Source organism: Haliotis rufescens, unplaced genomic scaffold, assembly GCF_023055435.1.
Source record: "Haliotis rufescens isolate VD_foot unplaced genomic scaffold, xgHalRufe1.0.p SCAF_13, whole genome shotgun sequence".
Taxonomy (NCBI): Eukaryota; Metazoa; Mollusca; class Gastropoda; order Lepetellida; family Haliotidae; genus Haliotis; species Haliotis rufescens.
The window spans coordinates 1,293,527-1,318,498 of NW_025963813.1; the positions used below are offsets into that span (position 1 = coordinate 1,293,527).

General features: G+C 39.9%; 1 protein-coding gene across 1 annotated transcript; it reads right to left on the reverse strand.

The window, feature by feature from the left end:
- Window positions 1-7,481: 7,481 nt before the first annotated feature.
- Window positions 7,482-24,583, reverse strand: LOC124148641 (flavin-containing monooxygenase 5-like). The gene is made up of 8 exons (XM_046519848.2): window positions 24,554-24,583; window positions 23,567-23,668; window positions 17,686-17,808; window positions 11,589-12,044; window positions 11,026-11,081; window positions 9,330-9,726; window positions 8,908-9,146; window positions 7,482-8,662 (listed from the first exon to the last, which is right to left on the reverse strand). Exons 3-8 carry the CDS (start codon window positions 17,801-17,803, stop codon window positions 8,345-8,347), a joined length of 1,584 nt encoding a protein of 527 aa, XP_046375804.2. The 5' UTR covers window positions 17,804-17,808; window positions 23,567-23,668; window positions 24,554-24,583; the 3' UTR covers window positions 7,482-8,344.
- Between the last annotated feature and the right edge of the window lie 389 nt (window positions 24,584-24,972).

Genomic DNA, 24,972 nt, shown 5'->3' on the forward strand with positions numbered 1-24,972 from the left:
TATGTTGATACGCGCAGTTAATAAATGGTAGATATTCATGAGGCCTATGTTCATCGTAAAGAAGAGAATGGGACGGTCAGTAGACGCAGCGACAGCGTGTTTCAGAAAGTGGTGATCCAGGTCATAATGAAAGACTTCGGAATCAGAGACTGTTCCGGCCGCTCCGGGTGACGACCCCTCCATTAGCTCCTCACGCATTCGTTTTCTCTTGAAAACAAAAACTCGCAGCATCCGTGTCCCTTCAGCCGAGAGTGTCCTGGTATTTGACTTGGGATAGGTGACGGCATGGCGTGGTTGGATAACACAATGCAGGGTGGGGTCAGCTGCTCCACTACATCTACGTCATAGATGGGATGTGGACTGTCTTTCAGTGGAATGCCTAGGTAGAGAGACACTTTGTATGAATGATCCTTGAAACACGTGTAAGCTACTTTATTTTGCCATACGCAAAATCCGATGTGACGCACTTGTAACACTTGCCCAATACCACATGTCTTTAAGACTGGGTTTCACCAAAGTGGTAAACGTCTGAGACCTGCATCACCTTCCTCCCACATCAAGCTGACACGCCCGTAAAATAACTGAAATGATGTTGAAAGCGGCTTAAACCCAACACTCTCCTACTCACTCAGTTAAAAGAAATTGTGTTAACTATTGCTAAAGCCATATTATGAAAAATAGTATACCAAAAATAAGTAGAGAATACTCGGAAATACCTTCAAATATAAAAAAATATTGTAAGAGTTATTGGTTTCCAGTGATAGTTGTATGATGATAGTTAACAAATTAGGAATACATAGCAACCAGTAGTGACAGTATCAGTAGTGCAACATTCGTCCACTCCACGCATCATACTACTTATGAGTCTCCCAATGGCGATTTGAGGCTGTCTGTCCCATTAATCTTGCAGCGCCTTGACAAGTTCGGCGGATGTAGTCGGCGTCCGATGACTTTGACGCACACGTCTCTCGATCATGCCCCATACGTGTTAAATGGAGGGAATGACCACCTCCATTACCGATCCACTGCCAAATCTGTCATGAGGTATCAGGTTGACATTGGCTTGACGTTCATTTTGATGTCACCAAACACGGAAGTGCAAGGCGAATCGAAACTCATCTGAAAACAGGACACATGACCAGCGACCGTTTAGACGTTGTGTACACCATTGACGTCTGTTCGCTTGACATTATGACGATTTGTAACGGGTGGCACAACGCATGGCCGTCGAGCATGGAGATGAACTGCATCTTGTCGTTTCTAACTGACCTTGATGAAAGTCAACAGCAATTTGATCCGTCGTTTAAGCTTGATTTACCAGAGGCCAGCTTCGATTACCCCAGTTTCGATGTTGTGTAAACGTTTGACGTCTGTTGGCAATATGACTGTTTGTAAGAGGCAACACATGTGGCCGTCGAGCAAGAAGGTGAGCTACATGTTGATGATTTCTAATCGTCTCTCCCGTAACTCCCAATAACTCAATAGCGTAATAAAGGTTTGCTGCAAACCGTTTTAGCTCGATCCTGCCTACTTGTCCTTGGCCATCGACACCCTGAACGGTTACCGGTTGGGTAGCATAGTGGTTAAAGTGTTCGCGTGTCACTTGGATGACCAGGTTTCGATTCTCCAAATTTGTACAATATATGATCTTTCAAGAATATGCCGAAACCTATTGTACAACAATACGAAATCGCTCGCACGACAGATACCTCGGTTCGATTCCCCAAATAGATACAACGTGGAAGAACATTATTGGTATAGGTTACAGGAACACATTCCCTCGACGCTTCAGTGAGTGAGTGAGTGAGTATGGTTTTACGCCGCTTTTAGCAATATTCCAGCAATATCACGTCGGGGGACACCAGAAATGGGCTTCACACATTGTACCCATGTCGGGAATCGAACCCGGGTCTTCGGCGTGACGAGCGAACGCTTTAACCACTAGGCTTCCCGACCGCCCTCGACGCTTCAGAAGTGTAAACCATAGCAAGACAAGCCCCTTATCCATCCGTGTTACCTGGCGCCTGCAGTGAACAGGTGTCGACACACAAGTCACGTATGAATTCAATACTGTACTCATTGCATTTGTGAAAGGTGTCTGATCTCAGATACTCACAATCTGGTGTCCCCCGCCGTGATATTGCTGGAATGTTGCTAAAAGCGGCGTAAATCCATACTCACTCACTCACTGCCAGTATTATACTGAAAGGGCCATGTGGCGGGTGTACAAGTTGTACAGTAATTATAAAGTGACATATTTGAAATTTCTTAGATTCACAGCATTGACAGTTGTTTCCTTATTACTACATTGTTACTTGACATTAATGAAACAAATGTTGGTACACTAGGGTAATGAATATCATATTAATCATGAACTGTTTTTATACATTATCATACAACGGACATATTAATATTAGTAAAGAATTATATATTGATTTTCTTGTTAAATCGCAAGTTCTTGTCTTAATCTTGCAAGTTCTATTCCATAATGTTTTAGTGTTACATCAAATACACATGTCCCTCCTCAGAAACTGTATTTTAAGGTGGGAATAACTTGATATGAGTAAAAACACGTACGAAATGATCTGGTATATCCGTGTCCTGTTCTGTCAATTATGTCATTATGGTTCATTTTAGTTATGAAAACACATGTTCTTCCACAATTGTTGAATTTGAAAGATTTCGGCCAAATTCAGTTGATTGACACATCAAATACAAACATTCATTGACTATTGTGCTTCACCAAATGGATCAATATCAGGTCACAGCTTAAATAATTAGATGTTGGTTGAAGATGCGTGTGGGAGGTTTGCTGTTGCCACATGATATGCATCCCTGAGGCATTGATGAGCCTTGCTCTTGTTATTGTTTGTCAACAACATACCTGTGTTGGTGGATTTAAATTAACTTTGACAAGAAATGGATTGAGATAATATTTAGCTGAAACTTTGTATGAATGATTCTAGTTGTTATGTCTATGATTTTGCTCACAGAATTCCGATCCAATTTCAATTTCAAACATAACCACTACAGCAGCACTGAGAAACTCTCTAATGACTATTAATTGTCTCATTTTCATTTCAAAATGTATCAGCATTTGGCATAGGTGTCGTGGTACCTAACTTATATCTTCCGATTATATTAATTATGAGATGGAAAGTGTTTTTGCTGAAACAGCTGAATCTTTTCAGCACCATTTTCGGAAGCATTAATAGTTTTACCTTTTAATTTAATTGATTTGGTACATGACTGTTGTTGAACAGAGTTTCAGTTTATTTTAATCATACTGCAACTATTGCCAATTGAGCTGCTCAGAGTTATACGATTGAAGTTTTATTAAATGGCCTTTTGATGTGAATATATTGTTGATTTTAGATTGGTTAAAAGCCCCAAATGTTTTTCACATGAACATGACGTGAATCGAACCTGCAACATCATGTTGAATTTTGAAACCCACCGTTTTCCTAATGAGCCACCAGGGCAGGTTGATGAAAGGTTGTTCAATGGGCGATCTTTTTGTTCCAAAGGGCAATAACTCTCCTTTTGAAATGATATAAGCGACGGTCCACCCTGTCGCTTCCGGTCTGGTTCCCGGATCAATGCGCGCTGCGACAACTAGTGACATGTAGAGACGGAGTCAAGCAGAAGACTTACCCTGTTGCACCTTCGTTCAAAAACGGTCGTTTATAACTGACTTTTTTTAACTAGAAGATATTTTGGAGTGATTATTAGTATATAATATCAACATTTGTTGAGTCTTCAACTACAAGACGAATTGTCACTATGGAAGATAGCGGGAAAAACGTCATGAAAAACAGTATATTGCCACGGTATTTTCTACGTCAGAAAACAGCGAGGCATTCTGTCAGTCTGGGCTAACATATTGCATCGATGAAATAATGCAGACTCATTTTATTTATCAGCCTTTGTGTTATTTCCCACCACAATTCGAAGCATTCAAATCTCAACAAGTACCACCATGGACTTCAATTTAATAAAATTAGTGATACGCCTACATTTGCAGCACACAGGCATCTTTGACAGGCCTTTACCAATGATCTATAAAGTAAGTATACATCCGTGCCTTAACAAATATTTTAAGAAGAAATAACGTTCAAAATAATAAAACAACTGATTTTAAATGTTACTTTTTATATCAAAATTAAAGTTGCATCTGAATATTTAAATTTATATTATTTTTTTTAGAAATATGCCAAATAAAAGTCTACCATGCATCAATTAAGCACTCAGTTACTCTGACAGTTGCAATATACATATAAGTCATCATACTTTGAAATAAGAGATTTACCCATATTATTCTGCCCCTTATAACATGTGTCCCACCATTAAGTGCTCTGAGTCATCATCATAGGTGTTAATTAATTTTCATTCATTTATCATTGCCTGAAAAATAGGACTGGATTTTAGACAGACTGACTGAAATGAATTAGACTGCATAATTTAATCTCCTCGTTTTAATTTGGATCTATTTTGATCTTATGAAGTTTAAAGTAACTTATGTAAGAAATTAAAAATGTTTTCACAATGACATTGATTGATTCTCCAAACATGAAAGAATACCAGAGTCCTTTTTTAATGTTATTATCTTTATTGGCATAATATTCAGTTCAGAAACAGATGACTGCTAAAAAGTCAGGCACCTGTAACCAAATACTAGTACACATGCACAAGTATGCCAAGATATTAAATAAAATAATAAGTGTCATTGTGCAATGCAGATATCTGTTGGTGTGAAGAGAAAAAAGAATAACATTAATAATTTGTTTATGTTGGAATTTGAAACATCAGTTTAGAACAAGGAAACATAAAGAGCAAGGCCTAATGAAGTTAAGAATGAGCTTTGTCTGTGTTACAATCATATGATTATTGTCAATGCAAACTGGATGTAGACACTGCAATGTTAGTACAATCAACATTATAGAGATTGAAAATTAGTATGAATATATTGTTTTATTTCATAACAATTGTAGTTGGTACAAATACTCTTCAATATGTATTTTAACTAATATATAGGGTCCTCAGTGTCTGAAAAAAACCAACTTTCTATTTTGGAAAAAGGGAAAAATAATATATATCTTTCATTCATCATATTGAAATATAATCATGGTAGTATTTGGCAACAAACAGCCTCCATTCATACATGAAATCCTTTTATACAACATGCATCAATTAACCCTTAAATATCAGATTTTCAATGATTTCCATTTCCTATATTTTACAATCTCTTGAAAACATTTCTCATTGCTGTCAGTTATAGATCAGACAAATACTTACATGTGTTGCTGTCAATATTCACAACATTGAGGCAACGGGCAACTTTACGTTGCATAAGATCTTCACATTTCGCGTACCGCTGTACAAACTGAAATGCATGCATATGATGTAGCCTGCTCGGCGATACTACAACGTAGATATAGGAACGTATACAAAATCTGCTTAATTTTAAAAAGTGTGATGTTCATACATCAAGGGCAACACTTTCAGTACCGATTGCAAAACGTCAACAAAGCGACCTGGAATGAACGATGAGCTGATCTCACCGCATCGCATGGAACGCCTATCTAGTGGTTAACTTACAATATATTCAGTCGTGGTCATCCCTGATGTATCATTAAACCAAGGAACATTTATTTCCGGGCATGACAATAGATAAATCATTGTTTAGGCGAAAAGATATGCTGTCCACACACAAGCGTGACCGTTGCCGATAGAAGTGAAGGTTATACTAGTTAACTGTCTATAGGCGTCATAGTAACATGTAGTGCTCGTATTGCGCATACCACATGCGCCGTCAGTTAAAGGTTGGACCGTCCGGGTCAGCGAACCTAGCGGGTTAGTGAAGGGAAGATAAATTGAAAAAGATCGCCCATTTTGCATGTCATGGACTTCAGTTGCGTGCATGCTGCACGTAGTCTTCCTACGTAGTGTGGGTTGAAAACACAAACCTCAAGCTCGAGAAAAGCCCTGTTAAGAGAATCAAAGGATTTGGAAGAATCTACAATAATTACATATTTTTAACCACCCTTCTTTGCTAAGTACTTTGTATTATTGTTTGCAACATACTTATAATTATCCATTTCGAGTATCCTTGCCTAAAACTAGTTTGTGCCATGCTAGTCTTTCAAAACCATCAGCCCAGTATACTAATATTTTGTTAGTGATATATGTGAACACTTTGCTTGAAAAGACAATGTGTCTGTACTTATTTGTTTCATTCAATGAACCTTGTCTGTTGAGAGGGACGATAATAGCAAGTGCCACGTCTTCAGGAAAGTATATGACCACATTCCTGGTCTCGTGGTGGAGCGAAGAGCATTCGATCGCCCGCCGTTAAAAGATGGTACTTGATTTTACCCTGCCTGGCGCTCGGCATTAAGGGGGTGTGACTCTACAATAATTTGGTCATATGCAGCTGAATTACGTTGAGATGAGAAATGCTTTCCCTTATTTTATCACTTGTAATCGGATCTCGCGTATATCTCGTCATAATTGGATATCAGCATATGCAATAAATGATCATCTTCAAATCCAAGGAAACGTCATCATCTTTGTCACCATTGGATGTACATAACTTGTTTTTGTAATGATCAGACAAATATTCGATATTAATACTTTTCTGGGGAGCACGGGTGGCCCAGTCGTCTATGGCGCTGCAATTCGCTGTGCAGAGTTGAGTCCCTTCGACACGCCAGAAACCTATGATTGTGGGTTCGAATCCCGGTTCGCCCCGATTATGTTTCTAGGTTTGTCAGCACCATATCCGTGCTCGTAGGTTTCACCGAAGTGGTAAACGTCTGAGACCTGCATCACTTCGGGCTTTCCTCCCACATTAAGCTGACACGCCGTGATATAACTGGAATAATGTTAAAAGCATCGATAAACCCAACTCACTCACTAATACTTTTCTGACTGCGTGGAGTTGTCTCCGGATTTTTGAAATTTGAAAGACTTTTGAAACAGCAATGTTTTACTCATGAAACTCTTGTTTCATGTCATAGTTTTCAACTTTCTTTTGTCTACATGTTACATTATACTGATTCCGGATCAGGTGACAATTTCCCAATGAAACCAAGTCTTTTCTCCCTCTAAAAAGATTCAAACATTTGCATCTTTCTTTCTTTAATAACTTACAGGAACTATCATACCACTGACGATACATTTTGTTAAAACAGACTTTTCTGTTCATATCTGATGCAGCCACACATAAGGCTTCAGTTATATTTTTAACACTAGCATTGATGTTAACGAATGCTGCATCTGTTGCCTTTTCAAGTAAATAAGATTCTTCATCTGATGACAAATCTCAAGTTATCATCTCAATCGCTGGTCCATGCAAATCTGAAAGATTCAAGTGATCAGGTGGTCAGGCTGGAAGACTTGGTTGATGCAGAGTCGATTATTGACAGACCGCTGCCATATTGCTAAGTACGGCATTAAACAAAAAACAAGTTAACACATTGAACGATTCATTAATAATTGGATCACTTTTATCCTGTCCAGATGCATCAACGTATGTCAATCCATTGTGAGAGGAAGATGTGGCGACTCAATGTCAAACCTACATCATTTATCAAATAACTCAGATGAACATAATATATTATAATACACGCTAGTGCCTTAATCCCCCATACAAGCGAAATCCCCCATAAAAGCGAAATCCCCAACATATGCGTCTGATCCACATCCCCCATTCACAACCTGGACGTTATGATATCGAAAAGATATGCAAATATCTAAGAAGCATTTACCAAATCTATTTATAGTTGAATCTACAGAAAATCCTTCCATGCTAAAACTATCCAACAAAGTATCCCACATGTTGTCATCATAACCTCCAAGTATTTAAGGATGCTGTCCTAATAAGGTACTGATATATGCTTCGACATATAGATGGCATGAATAACAAATTATCTTACAGCTATTTGACAGATAATTGTACCACATTTAAGATTGGTGGCTATACACACATGCATATAACATTTCTTTCTTTACTAGCTAGTAACGGGATGCAGGACACACTCTCCTTACAAATGGCCTCCATTCTGAAACAGACAGCTTAACCCCCATTCTGTCACAAGCAGGTAATTGGCCGATGTAAAGTTCATACACATATCGAGCTATCACCTGATATAAGGAACTGTGAGTTAATATTTATCAAGGTAGCTCAACGAAGGGTCGCCGTTTTGTCTGTAAGCCAAATCTTGTCAGGTTACCATCAAATGGAGCGCAAATATTCAGTACAATCTGGAATAAATGTTTTAAATTCTTGTTGTACTTTGTCATGATGTTTAGCATCTGACAGTGATGATTAAAAGGAATACGTTCAGCCATTGTACATCGTAGTCAGCAAGACAGCGAGGACAGACACAATAATGAATCTTAGCATGAAGCTGGAACCCTCAAGGTCCGGTCCCTGGACATGCCTCACTTGCTTGGCATAGTGACCATGTTCTAGTGCATGGTTGATGGCATCCTTAGCACCACGCCACGGATGAGGCCCCCACAGCCGGTAGTAATAGGGGAAGGCAGGCCCATAGTAGTACAGGTAGGCGAGTCGGGGTCCGGCCTTGACCAGGTCCCACCAAGAGGGGGCCACACCCAGTTCCGCTGCCAGTTCATCCCAATAGATAATAGTTGGCATCTGGAAGGTAGAATATATGTTTTACTGTACAATTATTTCAATGTACGGACAGGTTCGAAAAACAGCCAGGTGTAAAAAATCAAATCTTTCAATTGGCAAAGCCATGGTAAGGTGCGTAGTGAGCAGTGAAAATTTGTATGAGGGGAACATATTTTGTACTATCTTAATTACTCACGATAAGATTATTTTAAAACTGTTTCAGGGACTTTTTTGTCTGGCTAATGTGACGTCAATATAATACCAACCAGATATTTGTAGCGTCCAAATCTCTGAAGAACAAATGAATTTGTCTTTTCCACATCATCCGCCATGACTTCAATAGAAGGCAGTCTGTGATAGCCCGCAAATACTCTGGCAGCGAGACGACCTTGCAGCTCAGTTAATGGTGGAAAGGAACCATTGGTGTCAACACAGCCTACCAGCGACAATGTGTGATGGTGCCATAATGGGAACATCATCTTGTACAGATTCAGCTTGCCATTATCTGCAGATAGGAGTGTAACATAGTAGTAGCTTGTAACATTTGCACAAAATATCGTCAGGTATTAACAGTTTGAAACATTGTATCGACATATGTTTTCTATTAAAAGCACTTTCCAGACTTTGTATCTGTAATTACGCGCAAGTAGTAAAATATATGATTTACATAGCATATTATCGTTCTTACCCCCTTTATACGGTTCCTCGTGATCAAGGAAGCCAACTGAGAGCTGATATCCGGTTGCAAATAAAATGGCATCCAAGTTCTTGAGGATAGTGCCATCGTCAAATTCAGCTTCATGGGGTCCAAGACGAGTGAGTGTTTTGACAACTCTAATCCTTCCATTCATGATATTGTACTGGACTTTATCGTTCACCATTATTCTGCTCCTTGAAGGGGGAGTAGACGGGCCTATTCCGCCAAGAACATGATCAAGTCGGTCGTTGCACATGTTTGCCACCACCTTTGAAAACTTTGAAGCATTCCACATGTTGGACCTCTTGAGAAGAACTAAATCGTATGGCATCCCGTTTTTCACAATCGATGGTACCATCCACATACCTTCTCCTACACTGTAATACACCTACATGAAGATTAAAAAAGAGGTACAGATTAAATATCCTGTAATATGGAGAGCTGAGTTCCATTTTCAAATAAGTAATGACCAAATACAGATGTCTTTTCAGACAGGACAAAAGATGTCGACTCATTCTAAGATTTTTCGTGTTGGATGCTCATTGTTGCAAAAAACGTATCCTAGGGACAAAACATAGAAGTAGGAATTGGTGTAATTGTTTTGCAAATTTCGATGATTCTCTGTGGAGAGAGCACGATCGAATGTCCAGAGCCATATTCGATCGTCTTTGTCCTCCAAATATTCAAAAGGAATCAAATGTCCGGTCATTGTGAAGACTTTCAGAACAAATGGAATTTTCCTAACTGTGTTGGGGGCGGTCGAGTAGCCTAGTGGTTAAAGCGTTCGCTCGTCACGCCAAAGACCCGGGCTCGATTGCCCATTTCTGGTGTCCCCCGCCATGATATTGCTGGAATATTGCTAAAAGTGGCGTAAAACTATATTCACTCACTCCCTAACTGTGTTGGGGCAATAGATGCGGCTCATGTCCAAATGATTGTGCCACCGCATTATCACTCTGATTGTGAACAGAAAAGGATGGCATTCAGTTATACTCCAGCCTGTGTGTCATTACAAATATATTTTTGACAGATATCTAGTTGCTTTACGGGCTGCTGCAGACAGTGAACATGTTCTCCCACAATCCCACAAGTAGAATGTACCAGTTGGTATCCCTGATAGCGAAGTCGATATGCCTATTGTCATGATCGGTGATCAAAGCTACCTGATGTATTCTTGGCTCTGAAACCACACAGCAACAGAAAATCATCATAATTGTCTGCTTAGGACGGACTTTACAGCTGTGCGTGGATATATAAATGCTAAGTAGGCACAGGTTTGGATCGCTGCACTCCATCTTGGTATGTTCTTTGCATTGAATAGCCGTTTTATCCTAGCCCTTGCATTTCATTCATTTGCTGACTTTATGATAAACGGCAGTGTCTTCTTTTGGCAGACTGTCCAGATGTGTGTGGACATGTAACTCTGACCAGGTCCGAAGTAGACACATGGTTGCATCGTCAGACCACGGTTTCCATCTTTACTGCTTTGGTTTTGGTGGCATATTGCTGTGGTTCAGGGACAGTATTACAAATGGCAACTCAAGTATACTTTTAGATATTCGGGAATTATACATGTAGTCTGAGCATTACAAAGTGGTGAAATGATAACATATTTGACCTTGACAACTTACGGAACCCTACTTTCACATGCGGATAACTAACTACATTACGTTTGAATGCAACATACCTGATGTGCGAAGCGAGCAGACTCGGCAGCCAAATCTCCAGAGGAATTTGAGTTTCCTGAAAATTTAAAAGATACATTAAGACAGAATAACTATTTTCAAAGGTTTCGATAACTGTAACCATTATGTGCTTCCCTTCAAAGGTCTTGAGTGATCACATTTATGTGAACCAATCTACATTTCTATCATAATGAATTACAGTAATGCGTAAAAGAGCTTGGAACAACTCTGTTTATGTGTGAGAGTGAATGTAACCTGATAAGATTGCTCTCGCAATAGGCATGCTGTGCTGGGGGCACCACTGAATCACCTAGAAGGGACATTGTCGCATTGTCACTTTGTTGCCTTTAGAAAAACAAGCAAAATGTGTAAAAGTGCGACAATGCGACAATTGGTCAACATGTCACATTCCTGCATTATCATGCTTTGTTAATTTTAACACTTTTTGCTCGTTTTTGTAAAGGGTGACAGTGGGACAGTATCCCTTCTAAGATTCAATAGATGGGGATATTTCAATTGACCCTTAGATTGATCATGCTCTACAATTGCAACACACATTCCTCACCAACAACAAGTACGTTCATGCCCTTGTATCTCACAGCATCTTTGAACTTCATGGAGTGCTCAATGCTTCCTCTGAAAGTATCCATTCCTTCAACGTCAGGGAATCGAGTCTTCTTGTAGAAACCTGAGCAGATCATGACAAAATCAAAGATATCCCTTTGAGTCTTCTTGGATTCCTCCGTTTCTACCTCCCATCTTCCTGTAACGTTGTAGTCAGGTGACTTCCTGATATTGATGACTTTGGTGTTGAGGTGGATGTGTTTGCCGAGTCCAAAATTCTCACAGTAGCTCTGGAGGTAGTCGTGGACCATACTGCACGTCAGAAATGGCGGAAAGTGGGAAGGGATGGGGAAGTCACTGAAGCTGAACATCTCCTTGCTGATATTTGTTGTCAGATTGTCAAAGGCTCTTGCGCCCTGACCTTCCCTGTATTCCTCCGTGTAGTGCCAAACACCTCCTAAACAATTCAATGCGTTTATAAACGTTTTCTATTTAGGAGACACACATTATATATACTTCTTAGTATGTCATATATGCAGGTGTCATTGAGTATTCTGTGTGCAGCAGAGGTTCAAATGCTCATCAAATACTAAAAAACATCCTCATATCTGAAAATGTTAAAACATGATTCACTTTTAATATATACTTGAGCGTGAAAGGGTGAAGTTGGGAACAAAACACTTGATATTTCTCTGTAGTGAACAGAACACTTTGATGGAACTGTTTTCTTACAAGAGATACCTCCCCGCAAATTGTCTTCCCTGTATCGCCAAATAATGACAGATGGTCAATAATAGAGTTAATATGGCTTCTTGCCATTCGTTTTTCTGTTGAAAATGATTCGTTATAAACTATCAATTTCCCCATGTTTATAACATTTTTTATTTTGGAGAAACTTATTATACATCTGTCAGATGTGCATGTGTCTGGCGTTAGTCAGAGGTTCAAATGAGTTTACCTTTTTCGCGCATCAAATACTCAATAAAATCCAAATATCTGAAAATGTTAAAACATAATGTTTATCGCCAGTGTAAAATACACTTTTATTATAAACAATGAACATAAGCGTGAAACACTGACTTTTCTGAAGTTGTGAAAAGTGATATTTTCACTGCGATGAACATAACACTTGATATTTCACTGCAATGAACATAACGCTTTGACATTTAACTCCTAAATCGAGACTTCGTTTCGCAAAGCACATATATATTTACATTACCAGCGTGTATTCTTTCACTTCCAACAACGGTCTCGTAGATTTAATGTGTATTTTGGTTGAAGTTGATTTTATATTTAATCATATCTAAATATATGACAAATAATTTTATTAACCTCAAATATCTTGTTTAGATTGCCTCCCTTGATCAGGTATGGTAAGGCAGGTGTGAAACACGCTTTCCTGAAAAAAACACTTCCTAAACAACACATAAAGACGTTCTTTCCGGGTATGCGTTACGTTTATGGCATCATTATTGTGCTGTGTTAAAACTGTTTGCACATATGTGATATTTGTGTGACTCTTGCCTCAACAATTTCAACACACCTGTAGTGTAATCAACGGAGGTCAAAGGTTAGCCCGTGCATCCCGTGTACTATTTTCGAAACTTCTGACTTTGCACAGAACTGTATTCAAAAAGCATGGGTCCGAAAAAGGCTGAAATAACAGAATCACAATGCACAGTTTCTCTCACAGGAGCACCAGTAACTGTAACAGTTGAAGCGCCGTAATATATCATAAGATACTTTGAGTCACCATCTACTGATGTAACAATTATACTTTTGGCACTGTTATTCTACAGGGCGGGGAAGTATACGGGGAAAGGTTAGTTTTATAGCATGTATGTCGACATGTTTGTTTATTTGAAATTTCAAGCCACGCAGTTACCGAAACGACACATACAAATCATGTGCTTGAAATGGTGATGCTATTCTTTCCCAGCAATAAGAGTTACTTCAAAATCGTCTTTATGCAATTAATTGATGCATCTGACCTTTTCTTGTCATCAGCTGAAATTTTTAAACCATTCATATATAATCCGATGTCCTTTTTTCCTCAAGGACTAATTTTATTATTTGCACGGTGTATACGAAAGAAGAACTGTACTCCGGACATCGTAAATAACAGCATTATATGAAATATGTTCTGAATATGCTTATTCGTGAACAATGACGACATCTCAAGTTATTTTGTTTGGATGCTCATGTTCACTGGAAATATTTGGAATAGTTATATTTCGTATTCCCAGTCCCCCGTGTTTTTCTTAATCAGTGCACCGCACATAGCCACGTGTGAAACGTTTGGTTGCAAAGTCAAAGCAAAATAGTGACTAGTGTATCGGCGAATTTGCATCATGGCTATAGTATTTTTTAACCGTTTCATGGAATTCAATGTACAGCTAGCCGTAGCTCTGGTCGCTATCATATACTTTGTGTCCCGGGGCTCAAATCGATTTGCGTCTGTATCGTGTTCCACTGACCTCGATAATCTGTTGCATGAATGCACAGCTCACTACGGTCTATGAGGGGTATTTAGGTCAGCTCCCAGCAGCCACTGCCTCAAGCGATATTGTCGACAAAACAGATCAGTTTTATGGCCCCGTCACAGATGCTCCAAATATTGAAGCAGGGGAAACAAATTTCCTGCAATCATTTCAACAAGCAATATTGATATCCCAGTCACTTTTGGTAACTTTTAATGATGTCTCCATTGTAATTTGAACGGATTTTGATTCGTATGCATCATTTGACTCTCATCAGCGGAATGGTTTGGGCCAGATTGATCCGAATGGACAAGCAGTGTTACTTCTGTTCAGTAGAATGGATGAATTGTTATGTATCATCTTAACAGTATATAAATCATCATCACATGAACTCACACCAGTCATTGTTACAAGTAAATCACATTCCACAACAGTTACTGACACTGGACAAAAAACAGTACATAGAAAAAAAACAAGTAACTCATCAAGATCATATTTACTATTCTTTGAAGGAAAGAAATACAAAAAGGAAACTGACCAAAAAACGTAAAACAAGAGACGAGGAATCTCTGTTATTGATTAGTTCTGGTACTGAAATTTCTCCAACTTCGTGATCATATGTGAGTAAATGCATCTGTGGTTGTGCCAAAAAGACCTCATCTAGTATGACTTTTTTGCCATATGGAGTCATTATTATTTCCATTTTCGTTATTATAACCAAATGCTTCATTCTACTTTTTTTAATAAAGACCAAGGTTCAGCAACCCGGAGCCATGCTTGCCGTAAGAGGCGACGGACAGGATTGGGTAGTCAGGCTCGCTGATTTGGTTGATGCATGACATCATATTCCAATTGCGTAGTTCGATGCTCTTGATGTCAATCACTGGATTGTCTGGTCCACACTCGATTATTTACAGTCCACCGTCAAATAGCTTGAATAATGCTGTTTGGGCGTTAAACAAGTTAACTGTTTTAAATAGACCTACCCTATGCAAATGTATCAACTGTATTGCCCAATACTCAAAATAAATAATATTTCTTTCCAGCGCTGTCTTATTTGTGATTAATATTATTATGCTCCTTCGTGCCTTTCAGTAACATCATAATTATGCGTTTGTGAGGCATCACATATGGTGGGGAACTTTGATGATCTGCATCAATGTTTTCTTGTTTGTAATGTGAAGGTTTACAAATGTATCTATGTATTGTGGTCGTGAATACATAATGCGAGTTGCGGACATTCACGATGATTTATATTATAATCTTTTTTTCGTGGGTGTTTCCCCCCAAACTTTTCTGCTCAATAGGTGGTTATTCAGGTATTTATTTTACTTTTATATCTCTCTCCTCTTTTCTCTCTCTATCCCTTACATGTATATTTTAGTCTTTCTATCCTCAATCTTTTTTCAAATCTCTCTTCATCTATTCACAACTTTCCTACAAATGCACCGCCTCCGTGGTCTAGAGCGTCCGCCCAGAGAGCGGAAGGTCCGGGGTTCGATCCCAAGCCGCGTCATACCAAAAGACGTTAAAAGATGGTACTTGTTGTTACCCTGTCTGGCGCTCGGCATAAAGGGGCTAAAGCAAGGGCTGGTCGGCTCGGAGTCAGTATACTGTGCCTGAGTAGGGTATTCATGTTAAACTGCGGCATGATATCTCAGTGAGCTAGCACTATAAATCGGCATCAGTCCGGACTAGTACAAGCAGCCACACAAACACACACACGTACATGCACGTCGCTATATAAGTGCAATAATCTTGGACGCGACGTTAAACCCCACCCCACCTCAACTTTTAAATTTATCAATCAATGCAGCATTGACAATCAAACTAGAAACTTTCAGTATAAAATATTACATCGCATTATAACAACACAATTATTTTTATACAAAATAGGAATATCTACAGACTTTAAATGTTACTTCTGCAATGACGAATTTGAGACGTTGGAGCATATCTTCTATGATTGTCATAATGTTAGAAATTTGATTAATCAGTTTCAAACTTGGTAAGAAACACAAATAAATCCTAGTGTCGAAGTTACAGAACTGTCTTTTCTACTTGGAGAACCTGGCCAGAGCTTTCTACGTAATCACTTCATAGTAATATACATATAGTAATATACATATATGTAAGGAAACTAACTTAAGTATGGTTCAGCTGCAGAAAATGATGAAACAAATTTATAACATTGAAAACTTCATACATGGGTGCGTTAACGCAAAACATAAATGGTCTGGTATTGCTGCGTATTTAGTAACAGAACAATACCACCATCTTCTATGTCTATGTACCCCTTTCCTATCCACTTTCTCATCTATCTTATCTTATCCTTTTTATACTGAATAATATCGCCTACTTCTATTCTGAATGGTTGAAAATATCCAACCAGCCCCTGGGCACATGTGGATGTAGCGGCTACCTGTTTATCCTGGCTATTTATTTGCAAATAAAAATAATTGCCCCAAATATTGTTGTTACTTTGATTAATTATTTTTAAGAATTTGCAAACATGGAACTACTGTTTAAGTCGCAATTGCAAGGGGTTGTGAAAAGTCCTTGTGTGATAGGTAGACCACAGAAAGTGTCTCGTGAGATATAATCTTTCTCTCATCTCGTGACGGAGGAAAGGAGATGCTTTTAAAACCATAAATCACGAATACACAATGCTACGATTTGCTAAAATACAACGTCTACAGCAGGGAACATTCGTGACTTGCCACGGGCCGTTCATCCACATGAGATATCACGTCAACAAGACAACCATATTCGGTTGGTGCATCTACGGAATTGATACCAAACTGCCACATTAACAGCTCGAATGATTCCTGTTTTCAGACCGGTTAGTGACAGAACCGTACACAACCGGTTGAGGGAGCATAACATCCGGCCCCACAGTCCAGCTACACGCCCAGTTATTCACAAAGATTCCAGGTTCACCTGAACAGCTCTGATGGTCGTGCAAGGGTCTACAGGCGTCCAGGAAAACGTTTTAGTTCGTCAGTGTGAGGGTGGATGTGCAATGGCTTGGGGTGGCATTACAATTCATGGACTAGAGGCATACGGTCATGATCATCCAACGCTCAACAATCTGGTCACATTCTGGTGTCTTATATCCACCGCCGCTGCTTCGTATGTGTTAACGCTAATGGTGATCTCGCCCGATTTTGATATTGTTAACTTCTTTAAGTGGCATTTATATTACAAGTTGGTATGTTGAACAAGGGCGATAGTTCTCTGGATATACAACTTCTTTGTTACAATGATTGTTACGTTTCGGTGTAGATGCTAACTTTCACAATAACGGTGTCATCCATAGAACAATCTCACTTGCAATTGTTGACATTGTTGATTGAGTTGTTACACCATCCCCTCTTTCAGGGCGTTCTGTCTCCTACTACCAGGTATTTGTTATCATAAAACATTGATCAGACGAATAACATAACATTCACAACACTTCACATGAAGCACAGTTACCTTTTTCCGCCAGTATATTTTGAATGTTTTCGGCTTCAAAGTGAGGGTTGAAGACATATAGGTCCCTGTGTCATCCAGGGGGTTAAAACAAACTTGAATCCACATTCCCACATCCGTATTCACATACTTGCACCAACTTACCAAGGTTGTCATATTGTTCGAAACACACAGGCTCCAATCCTTCTTCCAAACATGACTTGATGGCTGCCAAACCGGAAATGCCTGCCCCAACAATGGCGACTCTCTTCTTTGCGTCCATGTTTACTGTGAAAGGTAAATTTCAAGAACATATTTATCGAGTATACACATACGTTACATAACAACTACTGTGGGCGTTGAATTAAGAGAGAAAAATAAAAAGAATCAACTTATATTCACAGGTTCTAGTCGTTATGAAATGTGATTGATCTTTAATCGTTCAGGAAACACTGATGCCAAAGTATTTACACATTGATATATTTTAGCTTGTGTTTAGCCCAAACCTAGCAATTTTGAAATATAAGCATCCCAGGTTATTCATTTTTTCTTACATACCATCTAGCAATCATGAAATTATACACCGTGATGGTAATTTCAATTCAATTGGGGGATGCCTTATGTTTTCACGTTACTCGACTGTTGATATATCTACGATAGTTTGTATGTTAAAAGTAACTCTGTGTCTCAACCAACGATACTCACAGGTTATACAAACCTCCCACCACTGATCGTGAAAATTGAAACAAGTTGAAGTTATGCACAGGAAAAGCGCATCTCCTCTCTGATATGATATTTAATTCAAAATATTTTCCACAACGTACGTAGATAATCAAGTCTTTGAAAGGCATTTAGTGAGTGAGTGAGTGAGTATGGTTTTACGCCGCTTTTAGCAATATTCCAGCAATATCACGGCGGGGGACACCAGAAATGGGCTTCACACATTGTACCCATGTCGGGAATCGAACCCGGGTCTTTGGCGTGACGAGCGAACGCTTAAACCACTAGGCTACCCGACCGCCCCGAAGGGCATTTAGAAGCGATACACATAAGGAAAAGAATTTATGGATGTCAACTTCTTTATTATGAGGAACACAACGTTTCGGAGTATATACTTACTCCTTCATCAGGTGAATGAATGCTTTTAGGCAGATAGCATATATATGTACATGTAAGAACAACAAAAGTAATAAGGTGGAAACTTAACAAGGGAAGCCAACAGGTAATTGGCGCTGATGGGTGATTAGCAATAGACAATGGAAGCCAACACTTTACAGTAATTAGTGCTGATAGATATGGACAACTTGAAGCCAGTAATTAAATTATTAATGATTAACAATGGGCAAAGGGGAGGGATGATCCGGTGTATCATAACTTCATTCTATTAGGATAAATGCCCTGGGCCCATTCATCACCACATCCCCTCGTGTCGTTCCCTTAATATGTCTGGATCAATTAATTCCACGAGTGTCTGAAATGCACCTTTACACAAGGCCAGACACTCCATACAGCGCCGCCTGCCTTGTATCACAATTTCTGAAGTAAAATCGCAGATCAAGCAAAAAATCTTCTTTTCTACCCTGAATAACTTTGAAACAGCAGTGTGTTTCCATGCATGACTGAAAATATGTGTCACTGCGGGTTAACTTTATGGTTACCGGTGACCGATGGTTATATTCATACATTCCAAAGTTTCTTCCGATAATAGCTGCAACTATACAAACAAGGTATTTCCCTACACCACATTTCCGCATGATATTTGGTAAATACTGTTATATTCAGGTTGATCTGGCTTTCACAACACTGAAACAAATAACACCACAACCACCATGACACCTTACCCTTGACCTATGACCGCAACACACTACGTGGAAAATTTGACCTATAATCCCCGTGAAGTACGATGTGATGTGATCAAAACTAAAGATAAACTGACATGATAATGCACATAAACATTCGGTAACACAATGCCAGATTAATGAACATTTATCTGTTAACATCACATATCTATCTAGGTCACAGTCACTCGCTGTATAATTACGTGTAATGTATATCGTAACTGTAACGCTCAACTAACGTTCGACATCTCAAATAGCTCGGGACAGGGACCAAGAACATGTGTTATCAACATAACTAACTACTATGAACTTAAGAACACTCACCAGGTTGTGCTGATGTCACCGTGTTGACTCGGGAAGAGTGAACAATATCCTCGGGGATCGTCAAAACTGAGATTACACCCGAAAGATGAAACAACAAACATTGAATAAAGACGAACAAGGACTGTTGAAATATCTACGACAGTCTGTATGTTAAAACAATCCCAGCGTCTCAACCAACGATACTCACAGGTAATACAAGCCTGCCACCACTGATGGTGAAAATGGACACCAACTGAAGTTTACGTGATACGCAATGCACAGGAAAAGTGCATCTCCTCTCTGATATGATATATTTTATTCAAAGCATTTTCCCAAACGTACATGTACGTAGATAATCAAGTCTTTGTAAGACATTTAGAAGCAATACACATAAGGAACAGAATTTATGGATGTCAACTTCTTTATTATGAGGAACACAACGTTTCGGAGTATATACTTACTCCTTCATCGGGTGAATGAATGCGTTTAGGCAGATAGCATATATATGTACGTGTAAGAACAACAAAAGTAATAAGATAAAAGGTGGAAACTTAACAAGGGAAGCCAACAGGTAATTGGCGCTGATGGGTGATTAGCAATAGACAATGGAAGCCAACACTTTACAGTCATTAGCGCTGATAGTTATGGACAACTTGAAGCCAGGAATTAAATTATTAATGATTGACAATGGGCAAAGGGGAGGGCCGGGGGTAATTAGCACTGATAAAAGGTAAAAGAATAGAAATAGCAATAGGCAAATGGAAGCCAGCTACATAATTAGCCCCGACATAATGAACATTTATCTCTTTACAATGCATATCTATCTAGGTCACAGTCACTCGCTATACAATAACGTGTAGTGTATATCGTAACTGTAACGTTCAACATCTCAAATAGCTCGGGACAGGGACCATGAACATAGCTGTGTTATCAACATAACTAACCTTCTGTGAACTTTCGAACACTCACCAGGTAATGCTGATGTCACCGTGTTGACGGGAAGAGTGCATTCGTCATCACTCGCCCCTTTCCGTTACCTGCAAGGAGACCTTTGTGTACTCCGTCTTCCATGCAAAGTAAGCGACAGAAAGTGTCACGTGAGATGTCCTGTTTCTCTCATCTCGTGACGGAGGAAAGGAGATATTTTCACTCGTGGCTACGCTTTATCAAAACCACCCAGCCTCTCCGCTCCGCTTATTCTGTTGCACAAAAACTTCATTGCACAATTTGTGGTGACGTCATAATTCAGTGTCACATGACCCCATGTCGGGTGGTGTGCTTCTTCGGGCATATGATACAGCATGCCATGACGATATGCTTATTGCAAGATATTTGTGACAGAACACTTTCAAGGGATATCTACATTGCGTTTTGGGCGGTCTCGCTTACCGGTCAGTGTTGACATTAGTTAGTCCAACACGCAGAAGTGTAAAATCTACATTATAATGGGTCGACGGGTCATTCGACAATACGACCGAATATTGTGCTGTGGCGTCATTATTTATGAAACTATCAGGATAAGGTTATTTGTGATTATAGTGTTTGGTTGGCCAGTGATTTATACAGGTGCTAGTATGCCCTGTTTAATCTTGTTGTAAGGGGCGACTAAGGGTATCGGGTGGTCAGGCCCGCTGGCTTTGTTGATACATGTCATCGTATCCCAAATGCGTGGATCGATGTTCATGATGTCAATCACTGGATTGACTGGTCCAGACTTGATTATTTACAGACCACCCGCTCCCGATTATCACTGCTTACGACAATCATTGATTGCTGAAGACCATTTCTAAACCAGATATTCACGGGTCTAAAATAACAACATCAGACACAGATTCACATATTATATTCCTTAAAATACTGAATTAGTCAACTTAAATTGACAACAAAGGTGTGTGTTAGGAATTAAATATCAATTGTCGTTACGGTAGAACAACGTTGCATAACGTTCCCCGCGATGCCTGTTAACACGACGTCCTGCACCTGCGATGCCTGTTAACACGACGTCCTCCATCCGCGATGCCTGTTAACACGACGTCCCCCACCCGCGATGACTGTAAACACGACGTCCTGCATCCGCGATGCCTGTTAACACGACGTCCCCCACCCGCGATGCCTGTAAACACGACGTCCCCCACCCGCGATGCCTGTTAACACGACGTCCTCCATCCGCGATGCCTGTAAACACGACGTCCCCCACCCGCGATGACTGTAAACACGAAGTCCTGCATCCGCGATGCCTGTTAACACGACGTCCTGCATCTGCGATGCCTGTAAACACGACGTCCCCCACCCGCGATGACTGTAAACACGACGTCCTGCATCCGCGATGCCTGTAAACACGACGTCCTGCATCCGCGATGCCTGTAAACACGACGTCCTCCACCCGCGATGCCTGTAAACACGACGTCCCCCACCCGCGATGCCTGTAAACACGACGTCCTCCATCCGCGATGCCTGTAAACACGACGTCCTGCATCCGCGGTGCCTGTTAACACGACGTCCTGCATCCGCGATGCCTGTTAACACGACGTCCTGCATCCGCGATGCCTGTAAACACGACGTCCTCCACCTGCGATGCCTGTAAACACGACGTCCTCCATCCGCGATGCCTGTAAACACGACGTCCCCCATCCGCTATGCCTGTAAACACGACGTCCTCCACCCGCGATGCCTGTAAACACGACGTCTTCAACCCGCATAAAACGTGACTTGTCACTAAATCAAAGTTTTTCTCCGCAGTTGCGGCTCGCGGTCGTGGCCATACTCTGTGACCTTGACACCATTGACGTCGCTGCCGACGATGCAGGACCCAGGAGGCATGCTATAAAATTTCTTGTGCCCCGTGTTCATTCTCTGGATCGTGGTATAAAACCTCCGGCTCGTGGTATAAAACCTAACGCGGGACGCATAAAGCTCCATGTACCCCTCGTGCTCCTGCACCACTTATATTATACCATCCGTTCATGCAACTGTTATTGACCTAAATACTTGTTGCAACACCACCCACACAGCAAACATGATACATGACAATTTTGAAGCGGACTTTAACGGATGATAATACCTGTATCTATATCATATTCTACAGTTATTTCCCTGAACAACTTTGACACAACAGTGTGTTTCCATACATAACTCACAATATGTGTTAACTGCGGGTTAACTTGACTAACACAATATTGATACAGAGCATAACCATTGTTAAAATTCATTCATTCCACAGTTATTTCCTTAAATAACTGTACCGATACAAACAAGGTATTTCCCTACATCCAAGCGTGAAAATTGGCAAATGCTGTTACATACAGGCTAATTTGGCTCGCACAACATTGAAAAACAACATAACGACATAACTTTGACGAAACTTTACCCTTGACCTCTAACCGCTCCACACAACATGGCAATTTAGGCCTATAATTCCCATGAAATACGATGTGATATGAGCAAAACTAGAAATAAACTGGCATGACTGTGCTCGCAAGATAATCCAAGATAATCCACATTAACATTCGGTCGCAAAATGCCAGATGAATGAACATTTATCTCCTGACATCTCTTTGCTATCTAGGTCAATCACTGGCTATACAATACCGTGTACCATGTTCTGGCAACACGGAAGTAAGTTGTCAATCATGTGGCTAGACAACTTGTAGTCGTATGCTATGTTTACACTAGTAATCACACAGTGTCAATAGATCTATTTTTACAATGCGTGTCATAATCAACAACATTAATTATAACCATCCGTAAACGTTTGTACGCTCGACAGGAAATTTCTCACTTTGTTCACATCTGTCCTAACTGTAACGCTCAACTAACGTTCAACATCTCAAATAGCTCTGAACAGGGACGAAGAACATAGCTATGTTATCAACATAACTAACTACTGTGAACTTGAGAACACTCACCAGGGTATGGTGACGTTATCTTGTTCACGCGGGAAGAGTAAACAATGTCCTTGGGTATCGTCGAAAACTTGGACCGGAGATTACACCCGAAAAATGAAGCAACTAAAGTTTAATAAAAACGGAATAGTTTTAAAGTTGAAGGATACTCGTGAAAAACAGAAATAGATTTTTCTTACATCATTATGTAGCCATTATGATCGATCCAGAGGATCAACACGGCGCAACGAAAGTTTGTAGTAGTGAGTGAGTGAGTGAGTTGGGTTTAACGCCGCTTTTAACATTATTCCAGTTATATCACGGTGTGTCAGCTTAATGTGGGAGGAAATCCCGAAGTGATGCAGGTCTCATACGTTTACCACTTCGGTGAAACCCACGAGCACGGGTATGGTGCTGACAAACCTAGAAACATAATCGGGGCGAACCGGGATTCGAACCCTAAATCATAGGTTTCTGGCGTGCCCAAGGGACGCAACTCTGCACAGCGAATCGCGGCGCTTTAGACCACTGGGCCACCCGTGCCCCCTACATGTTGATGTAAGTAACCTGAACGGTGATAAAGCGCACGTTTAACTCAGAAGATAAAACAAACTGGCTTTTGCTTGTGGTTCTATCAAAATCAGTCGAATCCTGAATGAGAATATTGCACATTTCGGTTTAAATATTTACGTAATATAAAAGGAGAAAACAAACATATTATGAAAACAAAACTAGTATTATTTTGTTTTACAACAATGACTTCCTGAAACATTTCTTATTGTTTCAAGGAACAAGAGGTATTAGGTGGACACAATCATTGTGGTATACATGATACTGTTGATATTGATATATCTACAGTGGTAAAGTTATCCATATGTTTTCTTAATTGATCTCTACAAAGTAATAGCTTCATTGTTGCAGTGTTATTTTGAGCAGTGGAGACATGAAGATATTGTTAAAAGTCTGAGCGCGTTTTAACCATGGTTCTCTATAAAAAATGCAACAACTCACCGTTGCAGTGTTGGAGTGTTGTAGGAATGTGACAGGTGCACGTCGGTAAATGTACCACGGAGATAGAGATTGGTGTAGACTGCAAACAGTCTCCGAATTAAAAGTATTTTGTTTTAAATAGTTCAATGTTTATTTCGTTTCTCTTCATTTGTGTGTCCCCAACAATGCAAACTAAACTTTAGGATATAATGTTACATATAATTTTTTAAAATTAATGCAGCTAGTTTGCTTTTTTGCTCCAGGTACTGTCCTAAGCTATTACATTATAACAGTGAATAAGAGATTTAACCAGCATAGAGACATTTTGTATTTATAGCTTTGTACTGATAAACAACGTCACTGAAACATGAAAGTCACATGTCTGAACACCTGTCATATTCTCTCACTGTGGGGTACTCCCGCTAAACATAGTTGATCTC